The 24,780-nt window shown below is 34.7% G+C and overlaps 1 protein-coding gene across 11 annotated transcripts in view; it reads right to left on the minus strand.

Moving 5' to 3' along the window:
* The window catches only part of AKAP9 (A-kinase anchoring protein 9), a 120,473-nt gene that overhangs the window by 51,615 nt on the left and 44,078 nt on the right, over window positions 1-24,780 (minus strand). For 8 of the 11 annotated variants that reach the window (XM_076331534.1, XM_076331540.1, XM_076331543.1 and 5 more), the window contains 16 exons: window positions 23,635-23,790; window positions 22,600-22,797; window positions 19,414-21,858; window positions 17,781-17,994; window positions 16,699-16,778; window positions 14,869-15,007; window positions 14,001-14,122; window positions 13,329-13,434; window positions 12,686-12,884; window positions 9,479-9,575; window positions 8,550-8,642; window positions 6,558-6,929; window positions 5,367-5,591; window positions 3,607-3,747; window positions 2,951-3,054; window positions 1,991-2,196 (listed from right to left, as the gene is read on the minus strand). In XM_076331534.1, coding sequence (XP_076187649.1) covers window positions 1,991-2,196; window positions 2,951-3,054; window positions 3,607-3,747; window positions 5,367-5,591; window positions 6,558-6,929; window positions 8,550-8,642; window positions 9,479-9,575; window positions 12,686-12,884; window positions 13,329-13,434; window positions 14,001-14,122; window positions 14,869-15,007; window positions 16,699-16,778; window positions 17,781-17,994; window positions 19,414-21,858; window positions 22,600-22,797; window positions 23,635-23,790 — 4,897 coding nt within the window. The remainder of the gene's footprint in view (window positions 1-1,990; window positions 2,197-2,950; window positions 3,055-3,606; window positions 3,748-5,366; window positions 5,592-6,557; window positions 6,930-8,549; window positions 8,643-9,478; window positions 9,576-12,685; window positions 12,885-13,328; window positions 13,435-14,000; window positions 14,123-14,868; window positions 15,008-16,698; window positions 16,779-17,780; window positions 17,995-19,413; window positions 21,859-22,599; window positions 22,798-23,634; window positions 23,791-24,780) is intronic. The other 3 variants (XM_076331541.1, XM_076331542.1, XM_076331535.1) reach the window with 1 other exon arrangement.

The following is a 24,780-nucleotide window of genomic DNA, read 5'->3' on the forward strand; positions in this document are numbered from 1 at the left end:
TTTGGCCAGTTTGGCTGTGCCCCCTCCCAGCTTCTTGTGCACCTCCAGCCTTCTCAGTTGATAGGGCATGGGAAGCTGAAAAGGCCTTGACTAGTGTAAGCACTACTTAGCAACAACTAAAACATCGGTGTGTTACCAACTTTGTTCTCACCCTAAATCCAACACACAGCACTGTACCAGCTACTAGGAAGGAAATCAACTCTATCCCTGCCGAAACCAGGACAGCAATGTACGTTGTGAAAACCTCAATGCTTTTTACACACCTCAGACTACACAATGAGAACACAAAGAATACAAAGAATATTTATAAATTGCTGGTTTTAATACAGAAAACTTATTTAAAATGCAGTTTACATAAAATTTAAGACTACCTCAGAATGCAAAAGGAGGTGGTAGTAAACTTTGAGCCTGGTCATTGCTCTTTTTACCATTTGGCTAGGAGACTGCGTGGAAAATAGTCGCCAGTGGTTGAAGATACTTACTCTGAACTGCTTTGACATAAGCAAACTTCATTCATTTCCCACCTCAAAATAAAGTGCAAGAATAGGCCATTTTGAAAGAAGTGATTCCTTCAATTATAGTAGTAGATGTTCTCAATCTTTAAGGTCTCCTGGGCAAGTATCAAAATCTAATGCCAGAAGCTTAGTTACTCAATCTAAAATTTGGTGAAAAAGGCAAAGCCTCAGAAGTCTGAGTTTTCAAAAAATAATTTTCCTCACAATTAAATACAGTGAAAAGTGCAGAAAACAAAAGTTATGAGGGTTTTTAATGAAACAGCAGTACTATACAGGCATAAAAGTGCTGTTAACTTGAAAAATTCAAGAATCCTTAAACTGCAACTGTACACATTTCACTGCAGATAACCTTTTGAGTAATCAACTGAGAGACATGTCACTGTGCTACAAGTCATATATCCTTTCTTAACTTGCCCCAAGGCTTAAGGTGACCTATTATTTAAAGCCAGAGGGAATCAATCATATTTAATAATCTACATTTTGAATGAAAGAGGTAAAGTTCATCTTCATTTACCATTTGTATTATTACTCTATAGTAGATCCTTTCTTAATAATGAAATGTAGTATTTGACTTCCAGTTCTTTTTCTCATTCACAGTAGTTAAAATTCCAGCCAAAACCAGATGTATAATGTGTTTAGGCTGAACTGATCTGTTGCACATTGCCTCCCCATAAGACCCAGGATGAATGTACACATCCTTACGCTGGCTTCTGTACCATAGGTACCTAAATGGCAGTATGATAGAGCACCTATTCTTGCCCAAAAGAGAAATGAACGGACACTATCCTAGTAGAATCACAGGAAATTAAACAGAGCCTGGGAAAGTTCTTAAGACACTAGTAAGCAATTAACTACAATGTTAAAATGCTCCTTTAGGCTTGTGCCAACTAGCACTCCTCCAAACAGCTGATGGGCAAGGCTTGGCAGCTAGAAAGTTCCTGGAACTGTTTCCAGAAGGCTGCTTGCGTGCAACCACCCTCTTTAGGAGGCTAAGGAAGTCCACAAGCATATATACAGGCTGTCCCATGCCAGCTGGCCAGAGTGACCAGCAACATCCCTACGTACGTTAAGTGCACTAGTAGAGATACGGCCTTTGACGCCAGTTCCCATTCCCCATATGTACAGAGGAAGGTGTAAAGTTGGTGCAAGATGCCATGGAGCTATGTTTCATTCTCTTTTTCTTCGCCTCCTTCAACAGGAACGTATTTATTTTTGTATTTCTCAATCACTTTGCCATTCTGTTACAGGCTTTACAACAGGACCCTAAATAGGAGTCATAACTGGTTTGGGGCATGACCCAGACAACTCCTGAAACGTTGTCTCTTAAGCAGAGATGTCATATGCATTCAAATGACAAATAGGTTTTTAAAAAAAGTTTATTTTTAATTAAAATTTGAAAACTAAGGTTATTTATATATATAATAAAAGTATTCAAATGCTACTGGTTATGAGATAGAAAACCATATAAGCAGTACCTTTTTCATATCCCACACGGATACAGGGTTTTACTGACTCCTCTGTCTCTGTGTCCCATCCAGCTGGTTTGGAAGGCTGGACTTTCCCAGACCGATCCAGTAACCCGAGAACATGGCGACCAATTGTCTCCTCCATGGCCACAGTTGTCTTCACAACTTCTAAAAGAATCTTCATGAGTTTCTCATTAGCCTTCTGAAAAACAAGTCTGCAGGACAGAAACTAATCAGTCCTTTGATTTTCCCCTGCTTTCAAAGTGGTTTTTATCCCTTATACACCCTTGCAACCAGGAAAGATTTGCAGTTGAAGCAGTAAAATTAAGATTTCTTTTTTAAGATTAAAACCCACATCATATACATAAATATTAAAAGCACATTTGTTTTAAAGTCAGTTCTTTTTACAAAATATGTAAAAAGTCAGACTATTTATCAATAGTTGTACTTACATCTTGGTATTTTATCTAGTTATTCTTTTAAACAGAGGTCTACATTTGCCTGGTATTCATTATAAACTTACTCTTTTCTCAAAGTGACAATTAAAAAGATTGTCTGCACAGATTAAAAAAGTTACAGAATAGTCAAAAGATATTATCAAATACAACAATTATATTCCTACAATATATAAAAAATATATATTAACTTATTTCATATATGTACATACAATGGGTATACAAATACACGTGTATAAATGATGTATATGATTCTATATGTGTGTAATACGAAAGATATAGTAAAATAGGTTAAGATTTGTCTCATCCTCTATGCCATTACATCGTTAGGCTTTATAAAAAAATAAGACATTGTTTAATCTAAAGTATGTAAACTTAAAAATATGGTTATCTAGAATAAAAAATGCCATTATCATCAGTCAGAATAGAGCTTATAAATATTATTAATTTAACAAGAACAACATGATTCTCAACATTTTTTAAAAAATTATGTTGTCTTAACAGTTCTAAGCACCTTTCTTTAGAAAGAAGAGCTGAAGATGTTTCATCAGGCTTTCTTCCTCCGTCTTCATCCTCAAAGATCTGCTCTCTCACATCGTTTTGGTTTTCATTTTCATTCTGATAAAGTTTTTGCAGAGGGAGAGAAGACAAAAAGGACAGAAATCCTGTCATGCCAGAATCAACATATTCTTCTTATATGCAGTAGAACATGAAATTTAAAACCTAAATTAGTTGTGTTTTGTTAATAAAACTTCTGCACCAAATTACAAATCAAGAAATACTCTTCCTACGTTGAAAAATTAACTAAAACATAAATAAAAACAAAACAGGAAATCCAAGGCAGAGCCTATTAGAAAGAACTTTGTTACGCTGATTAAACAGTCCTTGTACTTTCTGTTGGGTGTTGCTATAGCAATATGAAAATGTGAGTTTACCTGAGCAAATAGCTATAATAATAACCTCCACCTTCAAGCTGTTAAACTAGTTTCTGCTTACCTGAAGTAAAAAACTATGGCTACCAGTTCCACCTCTTGATTCTTAAACCTGCTCTGTTCAAGCAATAACCAACATCTTTTAGGAAAATATATTACATAAAAAGAGTAGCAGCGAAAAGGAATCTTACTGGTTTTACATACCACACCTGCCAAGAAAGTCAAAGTCCGTATTTACCTCTGTCTGTGTGCTGTTGTTTTGTAGCTCACAAAACAGCCTTTCTTTTCCGGGTGCAGAATGTTGTTTTAATGATTCCAGTTCTTCTAAAAGCATTCTCTCTCTCTCTGCAACCAGGCTGTCATTCTCCATTGAGACTCGCTAAGAAAGAAGTGTTATAGAGGCACATGCAATTTTTTAAGCTTCTGAGTATTAGTGAGTCCTGTCACTTCTAATTTTTTACGTATTTTGCACAGTGAAACTTCAGTCCACTTCTTTAAATGGTTACAAAGACACTGAAAGCTTTCTAGAATGGAATACAGCTAATAAATACTTTTGGTATCTTACACCTTCTTTAAGATTTTCACACAATTTGTATGCTCTTTATGAAACACAGTGGTCACAATGCAAGCTGGAAGGTTAATTTTTAAATATTTCATGCTTGTTTTGCACAAGAAAAAAGATGAAAATAAGTTCTTTTTCTAAAAAGCCTACACACTCTCTTTTAGAAGAGCTAGAAGTGTTCATGGCTTAAACGCAATGCTTACATTCCTATGCGGTTCTTATTGATTAACCATCCTTGGCATTAAAAACTGGAGAAAAGCCAGCAGCGTAAGTTCTACTTAATGTTTTTCATTAGTTTCAGGAATTTGCAACCCCTGACAAAAGATGCAGTTGCAAATTGACAAAGAGGTAAACGGAGAAAGGATGTATATATTGAGAGGAAAAATTATCAGGATAAATGATAGAAAGACACCTACAAAGCAGCTAGGAGAAACAGACACCTGACATTGCTGGAAAAGACACCTAGGATACAAGTGACTGGCCCTCTAGATTCCCCAGCTCCTTGAGCCCAAACTTAAATAGAATGGAAACAGGCTTGGATAAGGTCTGAAGGAACCTAAAGTTCCACTCCACAGTGAAATCAAAGAATTTTAGAATTCACTGATTACTATTTCCATGTGCATTTCTGTAATGTTACATTGTTGAAATTAAATAACAGCAAGACAAATTTTTCTGGATTCTGTTTACTTTGTCTTTCAAGGGAAGGAATCCTTGAAGACAAGTCTATAAATGACATTATTTTTGAAAACTTAATTATTAAGATAAATTAATGAGTTTCATTAGCATACCTACTATAGGCTTTGAACAGATGCAGAGTGACAGCAAGTTAAGTTTAAAAAGGCAAAGAAACAGTGGTGTTTCCCACCAAAACCCACAGATTTTGTTTCATTCCAACAGTCAGTAAGGACTTCATCTCCCATGATTTAAAAAAAAAAAAAAAAAAAAAAAAAAAAAAAAAAGCCAAAACACGTTGTTGCAGGAAGCTACTGATACTGTTCAAGTTCAGACCTCAAGTGGGCATGAGGAAAAATGAAGAATTCTATAGTATTTCTAGCCATGGCTGATGGCTTCATTGATGTAAACAGATGCTAGCCTGCATCCTGCACAGGGCCATGTATCTGGAAGATGGCATGGTTTACAATGCATCTGCACTCACTCACTCTTCTGGCTGCTGTGCAGCACTGCAGGCTTTCTCCAGGTTTACAGAAGTCTACATTGATCCATCACTGACTGAGCTTTGATTAAAGAAATATGCCTTTTATACATGTATGTGTTTGTATATATACACACACAAATAGACGTGTGTGTGTGTGTGCATGCATATACTAAATATGTGTGTCTCAATATACAGAGAGATACAAGTATAAATAAACATACTGCCTGGTGATGTCCCTTTGTTAACCAATGTTAACTCATTGAGTCAAACCCCATCTTACCTCAGCTAATTGCACTTTAAGACTCTCAAGCTCTGCTAAGAGCTGCTCTTGATTTTCTTTTTGACGTTCCATTTGCTGCATGTGCCCTTGTCTCAGTAATTCTGTTGCCTGCTGATGTTCCTGATATTGCCGTACTAGCTCCTGTCGCATGTCTTCCAAATGTTCTTCATATAACAACAGCTGACTTGATGTTTCTGTGTCTGGTGCTGTCATCTCACTGTAGCGCTGAAATATTGGAACTATTTTAGCATTTTATGTTTAATGACAGTTTCTAGTAAATATTTAAATAAATTTTAGAAAGTAGTTTCACAAATTAAAGTAGCTATCACAAAAGCATTATCTTGTTGCCTGCTTCTTGGAATTATTCCCCATTTAAAGGAAAAGTTTTTTAAAATAACTACGAACAGTGTTAGCTCTTTTAACTCTTGGGGATTTCAACAGAAAATCCAGCAGCACACATACATGCGTTTGAGAGTGTGTGTGTACAACAAGAGAAGTTTGAGAGAGCAGTATCATACAAAACAGGAATAATACAGTTTATTCACTATCAAGATAATACAAGATCAGAATATTTAAGTGTTACACAAATTTGCAAGTGTAATATTTTGCTTCAACTAGTGCCAAATTTAAGAAAAAAAAATTGAACTTAGGATGAAATCGTGGAGTCAAAATTTATGAATGCTTTTTACCGTATTTATTCCACACCTTACCCCTAACCCCATGTTTGTGAAATGCTAAATACGTATTTCACATATTACTTCTATAATTTTTGTGTTCAGCTGATATCCTTTATCACAAGGAACTCAAACTCTTTGAACACTATTTTTAACCTGTTCCTTGTATAAACACTAGAATATAACCTAGATTACAAAAACTCTTTATACAATTTATTGCCTGCAATACAGTTTTATCCATGAAATGGAATAATTTCTTTTCATGTAACCAGTGTCATATTCCTTTCCTCACAGCATAGCATAACGCTATTATAGTCAGGTAGAACACAGGAAATAAGGGCAGATAATTTAGGTTTAAAGTTGTCACCCCTTTGAAAGGGAAAGGGAAATATTTAAACAGAATTTTCATCTTAATTTCTTTCTTTGCAGTTTTCTCATTGAAATGAACTGTAAATCCATTTGAAAGATTATTCAGATAAGATGTTACAGGCTGCCAATTTTTTTTTTTTACGCTTACCGGTGTTTCTTCTGCCGTAAGTCCTTTGACATGGGAAAAAAGTTCTTCAGAAATCACTGATTCATGTGTGGTCTGTCCTAATATGCAACCAGGCTTGCTATTAGAATGAAGCTGTTCTCCAAGTGAGTTGATCTCTCCAGACTCTTCAGTGAGTTCCTTGCAAAGTGATTTCAATTCTTCTTCATGCGTACTGCCTTTTTCTGTTGCTTTTCTAAGAGGGCCGTCAACCTCTTCTTCGCTACATTGCTTTTTAATTTCAAAATGCATTCCCTGTTGTTGCACAGTCTGTGTTTGTGCTGCTTCTTCGTTCTGCCTAGCAATTCTTGACAATTCAGTCTGTTTGGCAAATGCTACACTCATTGACACAATTACCTGAATAAATAAGAAAAAAATCTGTATTAGTTTATGCTTCACAGCATCTCCTACTGCTGAAGAAATCTCATTGCTGACCATCAACAATATAAATAAAAGTACTAAAAGTTCTGAACTATGGTTCTATTTTACTTTTTTTTTTTAACAGAAGAAAACAGAAAGGAAAAAGAACATAGACATCTTGTCAATCTCATCAACAGTCACATCTTAAAATACTGACATGCTGTATTTAAGGTAGTTCAATGAACTGTGATGCTATTTTCAATTAAAATATATTGTTTAGCACAGAATTATCTAGGTTTTTTTAAAAAAGATTCTATAAGATGACTTTAAAAAGTCCTGGCATATTGACATAAGTGCAGCTGTGCTAAGTTTCTTCTATCTAACCAAGCACCCTTTGTAAACATTTCACTGACATGGAATTTTGGGCTGTATAAAGACAGCAGTGCCATGTGCTTGATACTCAGCACAGGAATTTTACTTGACCAGAAAGAAACTTCTACTGGCATTAAATTGCTGCAGTTTCAGCTACAATAGGCTGGTAACTTTTGTATTGCTAAGTATCTCCTTCCAATACAAATAAACCCCTTTTCCAGTCATGTGAGCAGTTCTTTTCTAGATTTAGAATACAGCCATTTATAGCTTAAGCTACAAAAAGCGTGAAAATACATACAGAAGTGTTACACTTGAAAAGAAAACACCTAACTCTTCCTTTCCAGAAAATGTGAGTTTGTCTTTTGAACTTAAACGGCCCTTAACAAAACGCTAGCCAATCATGTACTTTGCTTTCCCATAAAGAAGGGTTTTCTTGGCAGCAGATGAGAGAAATTGAACTTTTACTTCAGAAACGTGGATTACTTAAATTAATGTCATCATCTAGTGCTGGCTATAACATTCTTCCTAACTCTGATTGCAAACCTTTTTAAGAAGTAGTACTTTATTTTTTTCCCACTTTTTAATTTATGTTAATATGATTTTTATTTATGCCATGATATAATAAAAGCATAGATAATGTTTCATTCTGCAAAGAAGTGAAGAATTTTTTGGAAGTCAAAAAGTAAGTAAATCCACGAACAATTTAATATACTCTACCTATAAAATCTTAATTTTACTTCTCGCGTTTTAGAGAAAGTCTAAATAGTCACCAGATCCAAATAAAAACTATGCATTTTACACAATATATTAAAATGCAAAATAAAACATGATCTGAAAATAGTGTGAAACTGTTAAGTGCAAAACCTTTTGAACTGACCAGCTGTTAAGCCTAAAGTAACAAGAAATCCACTCTCTAAGCCGCCAGATTTTCTAAATAAATTCTGACGTCAAGTATGGTTGCATGTTGTCTATTTTCTTTGAAGTGTTAAAGCAAACCACCACCACCACCCCCCACATGAACAGAAATTATGAGTTAGGAATAGGAGAAACAACTAAAAAAAACCCAAAATGTTTCAGAATTTTTTTTTAATACTTTCCCCTTTCAGAATCAGAATAAAACAATTCCTTGTAAATAAATCAAACAAAAGTTAGCATTTGGTATTGCAACTGAATTGTCAGAAATGGCAAATGAAAGTGACAGGATTTTTTTAAACATATTTTAAAGTAACAAAATAAAAATAATACCTTTGCTATTTCTTCTTCTAATCTTTCTTGGTACTGTTTTTCTAGCAGTTGAACAACATCCAGATCATTCTGCATTTCAGTTTCTCTAGCAAGCTGTAAGAAAACCATAAAATCTCAATCATGTATTTGTGCTTTTATTTCATTAATTTTAAAAGTTTCAATCTGACAGATTTTTTTTTTTTTTCCTCAATTAGGTTATCTTCGTTTCATGAAAATCACATAATTTTGTACCACAACATAAAAGAACTAGGTGAAGGACTTTGCCTTGTTTCTGCTTCAAAATTAAATTTAAAAGTTGAGTTTGCAACAACTGTTCTTCCAACACTATTTCAATTGTCAAATGCAGAGAAAACAGCTAAGAAAGCAGAGGATCACAGTACAAAACAGCATCACTATTTTTCAAAATGCAGAATTGTTGAGCCAGGTTTCCAGCAGTCCTAGGGGAGGAATGTATAGAGTCTTTTCCATTTGCATTTGGTTTCTAAGATCTTTGGGATTACTTTTTTCAAAATTTCTTCTAAAGACTGTGCAGTCTATACTTAAGTACTAGGATTTCACTTAAATCACTCTTCTTCCATAACTAGCGTTTAAAGAAAAGTCACCATATTTTAAAGACTCCTGAAGAAATCCCAGAATTCGAACGCTATTTTTTTTTTTCCACTTTAGTAAGAAGAAATTAAAAAAAGAAATTTAAAACCCAGGACCAATAAAGCAAGCTTTATTGCTCATAATTTCCAGAAATGTTTTTCAGCAAAATTTAAATCTTTTTCCTCTAACACGGACCATCTAATAGTATAACATAGTACTAACATGATAATTACTTTACTACGACCAAATACTAATCCATATTTCAATTTCATCTTAGAACCCAAAGCATCTAAATTATATTGACCATATGTATATTAGCTGTCAACTGAGTTATATGATACCTCCAGTGCTTCATCTGTTCCTTGCTGATGAAGATTTTCAGTGCACTTCACTTCCCTGAAGACTTCTTTTAGCTTTATTTGTGAATCTGTGGATACACTAAAAAGGTGAAAGAAGCAGAGGGGGGAAATAAAAAAAAAATAAATCAGTATCTCAATATACCTTATTTTTCCTCTATTCAAATATGCATTATATGAATATACATATACATCATATATATTTAAAGACCAATAACTGCAAATATTTTCTCCAGAATGCACCTTTTCCCATGCCATTAATTTCATATACTTGACTTTGTAATTCATCTGCCTTCCAAACGCTAGCTCTTTCTCTTAATGTGACACATCTTAACACCAGTTTTGCCAAGGACCTCACAAACAACTTACTTTTAAAGCTACGTGGGAATATTTTGTGCTCAATAACTATACACAGCTAAGATAAGGACAAAAGCGCCTGTTTGAATCATAAGGGTATGAGAGAAACCAGAATGGTTATGTGTATGAAGCCATAAAACCACCTAGAAATTTATTTTGTATTTATTTTGATTCTCTTAAATTGATGCTTATCAACAGATGCACCGCTTTCTTTCTTGTGTTATACAGACGAGGCATACACATGAAAACAGTCAGAAATCCAGTGAGGTTCATTTTATATTTAGATAACAACATGTTGAAATATATTCGGAGACTGTCTTTTCCAACAGAACTGCTCTCTATATTCAGAGTGCTATAAATCAGTAAAAACCAAAACACCACCACATACCACCAGAACTCTAGCTCCCCTTTCACTACATATTGAAAAAGACTTAACAGAAATACGCTGCCAAAAGGATAAGATACAATATCAACCTACCTAAAAAAAAAAAAAAAAAAAAAAAGAAAAAATCTCCTCTAGTATTTCTGATCTGCTACCACAAAGACACGAATCCCTTGCTAAAGACAGGGTACAAAATAGATTTAGAAGCTAAGTTTATTGTCTGTGAGTCTTACAATCTTAACTAGAGTAGGGTTTTACAAAGATCATGAAGCTTCTTTTGCTCAAATCTGAGAGCTGGTTTAGATAATCCTGAAATGGAGTCCGCAATGGTAATTTTACAAAACTTGTGACATCTTTAACTACAAAAAGTAACCCATTATTTTTAGCATTCATGTTTAATTTGATTAATGAACAGTAGCAACTGATTTCCTTTTTTTTTTTTTTCTCTTTTCTTTTCTGATGTTGCAATAGGATATACAACCAGATGAAAATGTCCCCCCAAAGATTCCTAGGCTTGGGCACAGCTATACTCCTACTTAGATCTTAGTTTAAAAGATGCAGCAATAAACCAGGTATGGAGACTGAGTATGTAACAGATCATTCAACAGGTTACTGACTACACCATTAAAAGATACTTCAAGCTTGAGATGTAATGAGACAGACTTCCCTACTAGATTATTAGAAACCAATTTATGTACTGATCCAGGAACTTTTCCTGTAAAACTCCAGTTTCATTTTAATGTTTAAAACCTGACCTTCAGGCATGAAAGCTAAGAGAATGCAAATCTTCATGGGAAATTTTTTCTCTACTCTGTTAGCTTATAAATACCGACAACAGCTCTAAATGCTCATTAAACATATGTAAAATGAGTTTTGAGTATTTTAGGTGAATAGTTATCATGAACTAAATCAGAACACTAACTACCCATTTAAAAATAATTTAAAAATCATATATGAATATTTATAACTTGTCCTGGCCAACACACATACAGCAGTATACAGTTTCACAAAATGCATTTTGAAAATGCTCATAGCTTGTATTTTTTTTTTTTGAAAGGATTAAAAAGTAATTCGTTAAGAAGCCATACAGTCCCTTAAAACTGAGTTCAGGCTAATAAATGTGTACTGATTCTACAAGGCAGACAGTGGAAAACAATGATATAAACCCTCAGTCTTACAGGTGCATAAACATTTGCAGAACTGAGACCTCTTATTCACCTCAAAATAAGTATATACAAGTATTAATTCATATGAGGGAAAAAAATTGGTTACTTTACTTGCCACTTCCAAGACTAAAAACATATTTTAAGGAATGAAAGGAAAACTGTTTGAAAGTTAGAAAAACACAGATGGCTGAGAAAAGGCTGTGATCAAACAATAAGGGAAAAACGCTGTTTGGGTTCTGATAGGTCATGGTTGAAGGAAAATACTTTTATCTTCATTTCTCTCAGCTTCTAAGGATTTATCCTACCACAGCCCTTTTGCTTTTTAAGAGAGTACTGAGGTAAGTATATCAAATATTTAAGAATTTGTAGAAACATCTGGACAATTTCCCTCCGTCTTAGTAGCATTCCTATTGCCACTGTGTCTACCCATTTCCCTTTTACAGTTGGGAACTGGTCTGTCTAACAAACTCTCACAGTTCTCTCTCACAGAAGGGAGACTCAGATGAAAGAAAAATGCAGAGAAACTGTGTGGATTTGTAGCATAGTAAATGAAACAAAAGGAAGGAATATGAGGGTCAAAAATGGAAGAACAGGAAACCAGAGATGACACTGAACATAACACAATCAAAAGCACCCACCACTCCTTGAACACATCCAAGGAGACAGTGAAAGAATCAGGGAACAGAAGGAGGCTCCACAGTTGTCATGATCCCCCCAAGACTTGCACTTCTTTCAGGTTTGAATGGCCACAGTGGTCAGGGCCAGGAGGAGGCTGATGAGTATGTCCCATGGCCCATGACTTGGTGAAAGCCAGAATGTGTTAAGTGGACCTCAACTCTGCCACAAACTTTATCGCTACATATAATTATAGAAAATCATCCATTTTATGCAACTATGCTACACAAGGTCTCTTTAGATGTAAAGCACGTCGCCTGGAGTTTTGAGGGTTAAAAGTGGTCTGTTGAGTTGGAAGTTTTGAAATTACTGCTAAAAAGCTCATATATATGAAAAGACATTTATGCATTATTCCAATTATCAAATCTTCCTCTATTAACTATAAAAGTGTAGTAAATTCTAAATGCTGCACTACTTAGTTTGCAATGTTTATGTCATTTCTTTGTAACACTCTTAACAACTCTTGAAGGAACAAAACAATTAAGAGTATTATGTTTATAAAGAATTACTCAAATTTTGAAGTAAAACACATATCTTTACACGAATGGTTATTTGAAACACTTCTTTTTGTACGCAGTGCAAAGTTATAAGCATTAAAGAACCGATTACTACCTCGTGCGGTCGGAGGATACCCCAGCACTCTGAAGCTTATCCTGCAGATGGACAATCTCTGTAGTGTACCTCTCTTCACTTTCTTTCAGCTGCTGTTGGAAATAGGACCGGAGGTGTTCCAGTTCTTGAGCATGCTGTTCTTCAAGTTGTGTTTTAAGGTTTCCTATCTCCTTTGAACAGTATTCTTGAATCTTGGGATCTATATGTAGGTTATTTGAAGGGGGGGGTGGGGGTGGTGGAATATAAATTGCATTAGTATAAATTAACTCTCTCCCAAGTTATTAGCAGTGATGGACTGAATAGTTACGGTAGTTAAAAAACTTCTTCTGATGTCATATCAATTACTTTTCCATAGCAAATAAACATAACTTAATCTTCCACTTTGCAAAACTGTATTTGATATGAGTAATGGAACTTTAACTGTGGAAAACTGAAAAAGACTAAACCAAAACTGTTTCACAGAATATAATTCCAAAATATTTTAGAGATTTAAGAAAATTGGAGTATCATACTGCAAAACCTGCAAAAAATCTCTTATGCGCTTCAAGTTGTCGTAAGCTATGAATCAGTTAAAATTTAAAGTCATTGTCCTCTCTCTCTCTCTGAATATACATACATTAAAACCAGCACATGCATCTTTTACCCATTAGACCCTGTGAAGGTGTCAGCAGACATTCCTTTCTTGTTTCCAGATGGCTAGGTTCCTCTTCTTTCCTCCTTTCTGAAGAAGATAGCCACGGTTCTTTGACCTAAAAAATAATCAAGTAAATACAAATGACAACAATTTGTCTAGCAATAATGCAAAAATATTAACTATTATGAACATGTAAGAAAGGTTGGTGGCCAATGCATAAGAGAGTGTAAGGAGCGTAACAATGTGTTTCATTTTACAGCCTGAATGACCAAGTATACATTTATAGCTAGCTGATCAGCCTGTGCAGAATGTCCACTGTAAATCTCAAAACTCCTCTCTCTGGATATAAACTGTTAAGTTATAATTCCTCTGACTCCAAGAAGGAGAGGAAAACACTAATACCCTCCTCAGGCCCAAGATGCCCAACCTCCTCTAGCTGACCCTACTTTGTGCAAGGGGTTGGATTAGACAAACTCCAGAGGAGTCTTCTAACCTCAGCCATTCCACGATTCTGTGACATGGGTAGCAGCTTTCTCCATTTTATCAAATCATTGCCTTGCTCTGCCACTCAGCCAGGACACATAAACACAATTTCAAACACATTCTTCGCTCATCCAGAGGGAATTCATGCAACAGAGAAAATTCAAATGTTCACATACTCATACATTATAAAAAGTTTACCTGTTTACAATCCTCCATCAGCTGTGTTTGAAGTGCTTTCAGCCTAGTGTATTCTTCCATTATCTTGTGTAGAAGTGCATCCGTACATTCTTGCACAGCTAAATTACACAGATAACCAGGGACTTTAAAAAAAATGAAATCAAACATTTTACCATAAATTTTAATACAGTGAATTGTTCACAAGTTCTCCACTGAACAATTATCTGATAAACATTACATACTATTGAAACAAGTGAGGCCCCTTCCAAATTTTGGATACATTTTTATATAGTATTGACATACTAGCGAGGTGGGTGTTGGTCTTTTCTCCGAAGTAACAAGCGATAGGACGAGAGGAAATGGCCTCAAGTTGCGCCAGGGGAGGTTTAGATTGGATGTAAGGAAAAATTTCTTTACTGAAAGAGTGGTGAAACATTGCAACAGGCTGCCCAGGGAAGTGGTGGAGTCCCCATCCCTGGAGGTATTTAAAAGACGTGTAGATGAGGCGCTTAGGGACATGGTTTAGTGGGCCTGGTGGTGTTGGGTTGACGGTTGGACTCGATGATCTTAGAGGTCTTTTCCAACCTCAATGATTCTATGATTCTATGATTCTATGTGAATTTTTTGGTGGAGCTGCTTGCTGCTTCTACAAAAGGAGGAGGAAAAAACCACCTAACACCTTTTTCACTGATTTCCACTATAATGAAAACAGCACAAGAAAATACTCATAATAAATAATAAAAGTGGTTCAGAATAGTGAGGAAATCTCTAAAGCAGCTATTTAGGTACGTTAATTAGCACTTGAACAACTAATGGCATAATTGTCAGTCTGAAATACTTGAAATCAGCATATTTTTTTTTAACCAGCATGATAGTACAATGCTATTACCTTGAGCTTGACCTCTGTGTATTGGTAATTCTACACTCAGTTTTTCTCTCACAGCAGCAGGTCTACGGAAAATATCTTGTTCCCTATCACCAACTTCTACAGCAGCTGAAGAATGTTCATTCTGATTGTCACACAAAACCTGCACAACAAATGAAAAAAAGAAAAAAGTGAAGAATTGTTTATTAATTTATCAATCACAATTCACAAAGAAAACAAGAAAAATGGTGACAGGAAAGTAGTATTTTGTGAGTATTATCTTCTGTGGAAATAACGGCATAGATGTTCTGTTGAGTCATAAGGATCTAGACAATCTTTGAAACTCCTGATAAAAGAAACAGGTATGGAAAGACTTTTCAGCTAAAACAAAAACATGTATTTTGGCATGGCTATTTAATTTGGAACTGCCCAGTATTAAAATCTTGCATAGAAAGGCCTCCTTTATGAATGCTGAAAGCAAATTTACATTGTGAATATCTCATTCTCGTAAACTGCAATTTTACTTGGAAGAAAGATTCCCTATGGCAGAAATTTGTATCTTTTTAGAGATTATAACTCATCTTGTTCCTAAGTATTGAACAACTAGGACAAAAGGGGACGGCAGAAGAAAACTCAAGCAAATCATAAACAGAATGCCTCATGTTTCTTGGTGCTATATGGCCAGCAGAATAGCTGCCATCTTTACAATGAGTAGGCAAGCAGAAGATTTATCCATATGATTTCTGAAGATAAATGATACTTGAAAAAAAACTTGGCCTGCCCAGAGCACACAGTGGGATTCTTTATTTAAAGATTTTGGACTCAAGAGACATCAAATTCAACTTACAAAATTAAAATCATAATTACTCAAAAGCTTAACATGGAATCATACAGATCGGCAGCATTCTTCCCAGCCCTGAAACAACGAATGCCAAAGACTCTCATTCAGCTGCTGCTTTCTATGAGCTATCATGGAACTCTGCTTAATCTCTCCTATGATGGCTCTCAAATAAAAAAGTTCTGCTATGCTCTTTCCCAAAAAGGTGTTGAAAAAAGTCCAGCAAAGAAGGAAAAAAACCACCCCCCCAAACCCAACCATTTGAAGTATTTAAGATTGGAAAACTATGGCTTATAATGAATGATGAAAGTAGCTTGATTTATCCAGAAATAAGTTTAATAAGTAACTTGATTGCTGGTCAAAAAGTACCTGTAAGGGCCATTTATTACTAGTAGTCTACAAAAAAAAGATATGGCAAAATAATATTATTGGTGGCTGATACTAGAATACAGGCTAAAAATAAGTTTCAGTTTTTGACTATAATATTTATTTACTTATTTTGACTATAATATTTAGTTACTGAAAACAATATAGACAGCAATTTTGGTAGAGAATTAGACACTTTTAAGTCTTTGAAAGATATGCTGCAGCTAAGAAAGAAATTACTATCTTATTGCAGATACGAGAGAGTGATATCCTGTGTGTCAATACGTGCATGACCACTGTTAAATCAACAACTTATGGTCAGAGATGCACAGAAAGGAAAAAAATACTTCCAAACTAGTCGATACAAGACAAACATTACATAGAAGATCAAGACAAGGTATAAGACAGAAGAATTGTCTGAACAACAACATGAAACATTTTAGGGGAAAAAAAAAAAAAAATCCAAAACCCCTTGCAATGTTATTTTGGAAGACCAGGTTTAGCTGTCTCTATTTTGAGATCAATGCAAAGAGAAAAGCTGCAAAGAAAACATGTTAAAAATGATGCAGAAAAATATGATGACTCACTGTACACATACTTTTTCATTTTCAAAATTTCCATTTTAGAAAAGACTCTTTGTTAAGTCTTACCTGAGCAAGCCTAGAACATTCCTCAGTTACAGCTTCATTCAGCTTTTCTATAAGTCTTTGTGTAGATTTAACTTCATCATCTATGAATACAAATTATTCATATTATTTTTAAACACTATATGCACAACAACTTTTCAAAGGTCTAATTTCCTGCCTCGGTGAGGTTGCCTCTTCAGCTCTTAGAGAAGCAGTTTTTTGTTCCCCTCTTTCTTGTTCCATCACACAAGACAGATTCAGTTATAATGGTAGAACTGCATGTTCAAGAGTAAGTGATAAGAAATGTCTTCGTGTGTTAGTGAGCTCTAGAAAGATCACATTTTACAGAAACATACTGGAGGACAAAGAACTTGTGCCAAAAAATTACACAAGGGCAAATCACGGGATGACAGAAAAAGTAGGGGTGGAAAACCAGCATGATAAAAAATTTCTTTACTGAAAGAGTGGTTAAACATTGGAACAGGCTGCCCAGGGAAGTGGTTGAGTCACCATCCCTGGAGGTATTTAAAAGATGTGTAGATGAGGCACTTAGGGACATGGTTTAGTGGACATGGTGGTATTGGGTTGATGGTTGGACTCGATGATCTTAGAGGTCTTTTCCAACCTTAATGATCCTGTGATTCTATGATAACATAAAAGCTCACTGAGGCAAAAAGTAGTAGCAAAGAAGCTTACTTAATGTAGGCAGGGAGCCAATGCAGTAATTCAAAGAACAGAGAATGAAACAAGCCCAAAAATATTTTGCTGATGCATTTGCTTATTATTTCAGTAAGGAATACAACCTTATAGGTGAATCTATTATGTAGTTCTTTACAATTAATTGACCTAATAGAAACATGAGTTGTAATACTTCCTATTCCTTCTTTTTTTTTTTTTGTATTATTACTACTTTTTAGGGGTTTTTTAAGTACCCTGAGTAATAGACTACTTGTAATGGGTAAATAATTTGGTACAAAAACACTTCAAAATGTTCTATAAAAATAATTTATTGTACAGCTACATGCACAAACTCTTGTGCTTGTTTTCTTTTAAAGACACTGTTTTTCATATCAAGAACTTCACTCCCATAATTCTGGTCAAGTTACCTGCTTGTTGAATTTTCAAGGTCTGGAGCTCCAGCTGATGCATTTTTTTAAGATCATTCATCTCTTGTAGATGACTGTGTACAAGCTCCTCTTTAAGACTGCAAAGTGCACTCTCTTTTTCTGCTTTCAGGTACTCACGAACCTGGTCTACATGAGCTGAATAAACCAGGGATAGGCAAATGCGCTGTGCTTCCATCTGTAGCTGTAAATCAGTCTTTGAATAAGACGACACATTTTACAAAGAGTGAGGAACAAGAAAACAAAAAAGTCCCTTCTTTGCGAATTTCTGAAATGAATAATTTGTTGAATGGAATGCTGTATATATGGTATGCATTAGGTAAGTTTAAATATACACAGTTTGGAAACTGAATTTCACCCCGATGAAGTGAGAGCAATATCACTACCAACAGAGTAAGTTAAGAAGGTTCACTCCAAATACAGAAAGAAGGCTGTATTACTAGCAGACCTTAGAAACACTGATTTCTAAGACTTGTAGTTCTAGTCTGCTCCTTTGGGGATGTTACCGCTAAAGTGAAAACATGTTTAGGATATGCCAATAATGAGCTATTTAGAGTCCAAGCTTGAAAAGGTTTTTAGACACCTCTGGACCACAACGATTTTTTAGTTCTGTGGCAGGAAATTGCAAGACCCTTATCACATCCTCATAAAAAAAATAAAATACATTATACAGCTGTAGCTCTTTCCTATAATCTCACAACTGTTTCCAATGTGGCTTTGCTTGTGGCTTTTATTTCTTAGGAAATGAATGAACTATGACACAACATAAAATTAGGCAGTGGTGGTATTAGTTCACTGTTAGGTGGATTTTTAGAACATGAAAAAACCACAGTCTAAAAAAATAGTAGACGACTGGTTGACATCTATTTCTACAGAAAACTTAGTTGCATACTTCTTGCAGCATGCTATTCAACTTCATCACTGTATATAAATTTAAAGCCAGATTTATGATTCCAGCACCTAATTAAATTTACAATTTACAATACCAAAAAATACAAGCAAAATTTCTCCAGCAAAACAGAGATTGGTTAGAATCACACGATATGCATAACTTCTGTATCTTCACACATTTCTCTTCTCACACTCACATCCAGAGACATTTCTTAAGAAGTGATAACCACATATACAAAAAAGTTCTGATAATGGAAGATTAGTATTTCACAAGTTTGATAAAAGATGACTGAAGAAGTCAAGAGTTTCATTATCTCTTTATATTGTTTGAATGAGTACTTAGAGAACTGAAAAGCTAATCGCAGATTACAAAATTATGTCCTGAATAAGTTCTCACCTCAAGTAAGTTATTTAAATGCTATATCAAAGTGTGAAGTGCTCTAGATGTCTTCTTCTTACCTTTTTTTGTTGTTGTTGATTTAATTAAACGTAAGGGAAGAGTATTTCTTTCACTGAAAAATAACATTCTCATACACATTGACTATGGTTATCATTCTGGTCATTCATGTAACCGCTTTCAACCATTGGCCACACTGCCACACACACGACCACACACCTGTACTTGAAAGCAGCTAATAGGAAAAGTATGATCCAAATTTCCAAGTGCAAGCTCCTACAAATTTTCGTGGGTAAATTATTTTCTATGCTGCTTTATGTAACGTACCTGTTCTGATTTTAATGCATCCACTTGCTGCTGAAGATTATTGTTTTCACTCTGTGTAATGGCTATTAACGATGTTTCATCTGTCAGCCTGCCTGTCATCCCATGCAAATGTTCTACAAGAGACTGCTGTTCTGGTTTCAACATTTGCTGAACATCCTTTCTTTTTGTTACCTCATGACTGATAACTTTACCTGAACCTAAATTTCCTCTTACATTTCCTTCACCAACTTTATTCCTTGGAGCAGGGGTTTTATTTCTACTTTCAGATGCTGGAGCAGCAGTCTTTATAGCTTTTTCTTTAGAGCATTTTGTCTTAGGGTCATTACTACTACTATTTTCTCTCTCAGCATGGCTAACTATGACTTCTAGTTCTTTACATTTTGCTAGAATTTTTTCTTTCTCATCTTTTAAGGATTTAACTTTTTCATTTAAATGACAAATTTCATTATGCTTTGACTTCAACTGTTCAGAGAGATCGGAAAGTCTCAGGGATAATTCCAGTTTCTCACGCTGGGTAACCTCAAGCTTTTCCATAAGTTCTGTTGCATCTTTCTCAACAACTTCTCCAGCCTCAAACGTGCCTGCCCTGGACACCTTGATTTCTTTACTCCCTTCAAAACCAGAAGTTTTAGTTTTAAATAAAACTGGTCTATTGCTTTGTAAGTGGTGAAGTTTTTCATTCAAAGCCTTGAGTTTGCTTTTATATTCAGCTTCCTGCTTATTCTTGTTCTCTTCTAACTCAGTTTTTGCCTTCAGAAGACTTGCACATTCTTTCTGCAGCTCTTTATAATTAGCTTCAAGTTTTTTCTCAGTAAATGAAAAGGCACTCTTCTGCCTTTCGGTATCCTCTTGGAGTTGACCATTTTGGTTTTTAAGTTGCTCATTTTCAGTAATCAGCTTTTCTATCCTTTTTTGCAAGTCCAAAATTTCTGACTTAGAGCTAACACTGTTGTTAAAAATGACATTTTCTTCAGAGCTTACCAACATACTTTCTAATTTCTCTTCCAGAGTTTTGTTCTCCCCCTTAAGAAGGTTATTTTGTGTTTCAAGTTCTGAACATTTTTTTTGAAGTCTATCTTCTCTCTCTCTCATTTTTTCCTGCATCAACTCAGCTTTAAGCTGCAGCTCTTGAATTTCTTGTTCAAGGGTACCTTTTTCTTTTTCCTCTTGCCTAAGCACTTCAACCTCCTTCTGCAGCTCTTGGATTTGAAGTGTCATTTCTTCAGATTTAGAGTTTACAATAGACTGCTGTAAATCTTTTAGGTTTGAAATCTCTAATATCAACTGATTTTGCTTTGTGATTAAGTTGTCCTTTTCATATTGCATGGCTTCTATCTTTTGACCCATTTCATTTTGTACCTCATCTAACTGCTGTTTATGGTGCATATTCAAGCTATCTTTAAGGCTTTCTATGTTCACCATGTGCTCTTTTTGTAAGTCTTCTTTAAGTCTGGAAAGTTCCTCTTCATGACTAAACAGAAGCTTTGTTCTCAGTCTCTCTAATTCCGCTTCTTGAGATTCTGCCATCCTGTCCAAAACTGCATCCTTCTCTCTTTCTAGCATTTCAAGTTTTATTTTGTAATTTGTGACTTCTGCCTCATGTTTTAATTCCAATTCCTTCCTAAATTCAGAGGCAGAAGCCAGTTGAGTTTTTAAATCTTCAATCACAAACTGGTATTTTTCAGCTTCATTTAATCTACATTCCATATCCACTATAGTTTGTTTGGCTCTTTGAACCTGCTCTCTTGAAAAATTCAGTTCTTGGAAAAGATCTTCAATTTTAGTTTGTTGAAGAGACTTCTCTGCTGAAATGATTTCCATCTGTTGTGACAATTCTTGCTTTATTTTTTCCCTTTCATTATCAGCATCTTGCAATTTCACATTCAATTCATTAATTCTAGTATTCATTAAATGCATTTGATCTTTGTTAACATTCTCATTCAAACATAGACTTGAAGTTTTCTCCAATTCTACTTTTTGTTGCAAAAGTCGCTGTTCTATTTCCATTGCATGCTGCTTAAATAATTCTTGCTTCATTTGTACAATCTGCTGGCCGTGCATTTCATCTAATTCAGCCTGAAGTTGTGCCAGTCTCCTTTGTGTTTCTAATTCCATTCTTTGCACAATGTCAGCTTCAGACTGGCTGTCTTTATAACATCGTTTCTGCAATTCTTCCACAGTTCCCATTAATTGTTTTATTTCATCAGAACATTGTCTGTCTTTCTGTTTGTAGGTGGTAAGTTCAACTCTCACATTACTTATCTCCTGGTTCTTTAGTGAAATCTGTTCTTTCAATTCTTCAAGTAATTTACTGACATCTGATAATTTTTCCTTAAGCTGAAATGAATTTTTTTCTTCTTCTCCAAGTTTTGCTTCCAGCTCTTCCACTAGTGCTTCTTTTTCTTGTAGTTTACTCAAATCTTCTCCCTCATTTTTGTGTTTTTCCTTTAAAAAATGGGCAAAACCATGTTCTTATTTTTAGTTCATAATGTGAACATATAAGAACATTTATAGACTTAGCTATTTAAACACAATGCCTTTCTTTAGAAGGCTAGTGATCATTTATGAAAACTAAATATGAATTATTTGTTGACCACCTTTGGAGGTTTTCTATACCTTTGGAATAAGTGACAATCCCCCCCGCCAAAAAAACCCAAACAACAACAACAAAAAATCACTTCCATTTTTTCCAGTTGTGCTCTGATACTTCAAAAAAAATCTACTGAAAACTTTGTCACTTGTCACTTTTAATGACATTTAATTTTTGTAGGTACTTTAAAGATGTTTTCCATGAAGGATAATTAAAAAAAAAAAAAGTACATGAAGAAAAGAATTCATTCTTTCCTTAAGACAGAAAAAGATCGTTCGTGCAGGTTATTTTTTTTTTCCCTAACAAAATAATGTCATTTAATGAAGGCATTCTAATATACAGTATAGTTTCATAATTTGTTGTAAATATTTCTGCAATTTTTTAAAACAGAATACTGACATTAAAATTTCAGTTTTAAATTATACACATATTATGTGTTAGTTAACAGAAGCAGTCTTAAAAACTTAAAATCTTTGTATGCATTATATGCAGCACACTCATAATCTGTGCTTTGGCTCTTAAATTTCAAAGGAACTACAAAATCCTGAAAAGAAAAAAGAGATCAGAAAAAGAGATCTTTCTAGTAAGGAACATACCATTTCATATGTTGTGATTTTGTCTTGAAGACGTGTAATCTGCTCTTCAAATTCTTCATTCTTTTTTTGATAATTCTTCAGCAGACGTTCTTGTTGTTCTAGCTGTTGCTGATGTGAAAGTATCTGTTGCTTGGCTTGCAATAAATCAGCAGCTGTGCAACTATGGCTGGTGTTCCTTAGGGCTTCACTTGCCTGCAACTTGAATGTTAAAAAAATAAAACCTAAAATATATCAAGTTTTTCAGAAACAGCTTGCACTACAGAAAGAGTGATCTTTACTTTCTTCTTCCACATCACAAGCGCAAAGACTATCACAAAAATTTTATGAGTTCTTTTTGGAGGAACTGAAATATCCTTATTCTTTTGGGATGGCCAACCAATAAAAAAATATTTAATATTAAATTGTTTTATGGTGAGCTAGCACAGGACAGCAGTGTCTCAGAAACATTTCTAAGTAGTAAAATGAACTAGTTGTAGTTACTGTCCCCAAAATCAGATTTTTAATAAAAACTCTGCTTCAGAATATAATCCACCAGAAGCTCAAAAAAGCTATATAAAGTACTTAAACAGCACAAAATACTACAATATTGAACTGCAACACCGTAAACTGTAGTTACGCAGATTAACAGAGTGTCCATGGCACCTCAGTCACCAGTGCCATTAAAATTGATGGCTGGCTGTTTTGATTTCAAAGGGAACAGGTTGGATTTCAGCCCAAAGCTCTGAGAACTAATTACATAAGTGGTTTTCCCCCCAAGATAACTGCCATCATCCAGTACTTATCAGAAGCTATCACCACATACTAGGGAAGAAGACAGACTAATCTTTATTATTTTATAGTGAATTAGTACAATGAACCAGGTACTATAATGATAACTGTAGGACCGGTAAAGTGACTGCTGATCTATACTAAGAGACCAATTCCTCAAAAATGCACAAAAAATTCTGTGTTTCTGCAGGAAGTAGCCATTTATGGACCCTCCAAAGCGACACCAATTTTCAAACCCAAATAAATATTGGTAGCACTGTAACTTACATGCTGAAACTGAATTTGCAGTTTCTGACTTTGTTCAGTAAGCTCTAAGAACTCCCTCATAGTTTCATCCTTTTCTTTCCGTGCCTGCTGTAGGTTAGTAGTGAGCTGAGTGATAATGTCATCTCTTTTTTTGATAGCAGCTTCAAATTCTTGCAGCTATGAAAGATAAAATTTAAACTATTAGTGCACATCAAAGCCACAGACAAAAAAAAAAATAGTAGCTTATTCTAGTTAAGTAGGAATATGTCATCCCTAACCTCTCCATTTAAAAGATGTCACACAGACCTACTGGAGCATTTATGTTTTCACAAACTCTACTTGTAAATACTTCAGAAACAGATTTTTTTCCCCCCTCATTTAACAATATATGACCTCTCCATAAAATATATTTATCAAAGAACAAAATCTGAACCTTTAAGAGGGTTAATTAGTTAAAATATATAAATTGCTTTTAAACTAAAAAGCGTGGCCACATAAACAAACCATCATAAAGGAAGCCAGAGTACCTACTTACAGTGTTTCAGCAATTTTGTACAACTACTCATGTCCACACACTTTTCCCCACAATAAATCCAAGTTAGATTATCTCTCACTGAAAGTGCAATAAATTGCATTCATCATACTAAAAGCATATAATAGATACCATGCAGTATCCTACATTGTGAACTCAGATAAATTATTCATAACTACATGAGAAAATCAGCTCAAGCTGCAGAACTGATACAGTGTATTTAATAGATGAATCTTTTGTAATGATGCAGAAATGATAGAAGTACAGAAAAAAAATCCTTTGCAAATGTTTTATTTTTTATAGGATTACACTCAGGCAGCCATGAATTCGACAATATTAATTGGGACTATTTTCATGTGCAATTATATAAATAGACAGGTTACTCACTTTAAAGTCACTTTGTCAATTTGAACTCATTCAAGGCTAGTGGAAGCTTCACCTCTATGCACTGCAAGTTTCTTAAACCATCAGTCACCTTCTGTAACTGTTTTGTTTACAATGCTCCCAAAAAGAAGCTTCTCCAGGTTATATGCTGAGTCTTGAAGTAAAATTACAATGCTTCCAGATAAAGCTTACTGATTTAGATGATAGGGACATTATTCAGTGGGACATAAAAACCAGAAGTCCCTTAAACA

The sequence above is a fragment of the Aptenodytes patagonicus genome, chromosome 2, assembly GCF_965638725.1.
Source record: "Aptenodytes patagonicus chromosome 2, bAptPat1.pri.cur, whole genome shotgun sequence".
In the NCBI taxonomy this organism is placed as follows: Eukaryota; Metazoa; Chordata; class Aves; order Sphenisciformes; family Spheniscidae; genus Aptenodytes; species Aptenodytes patagonicus.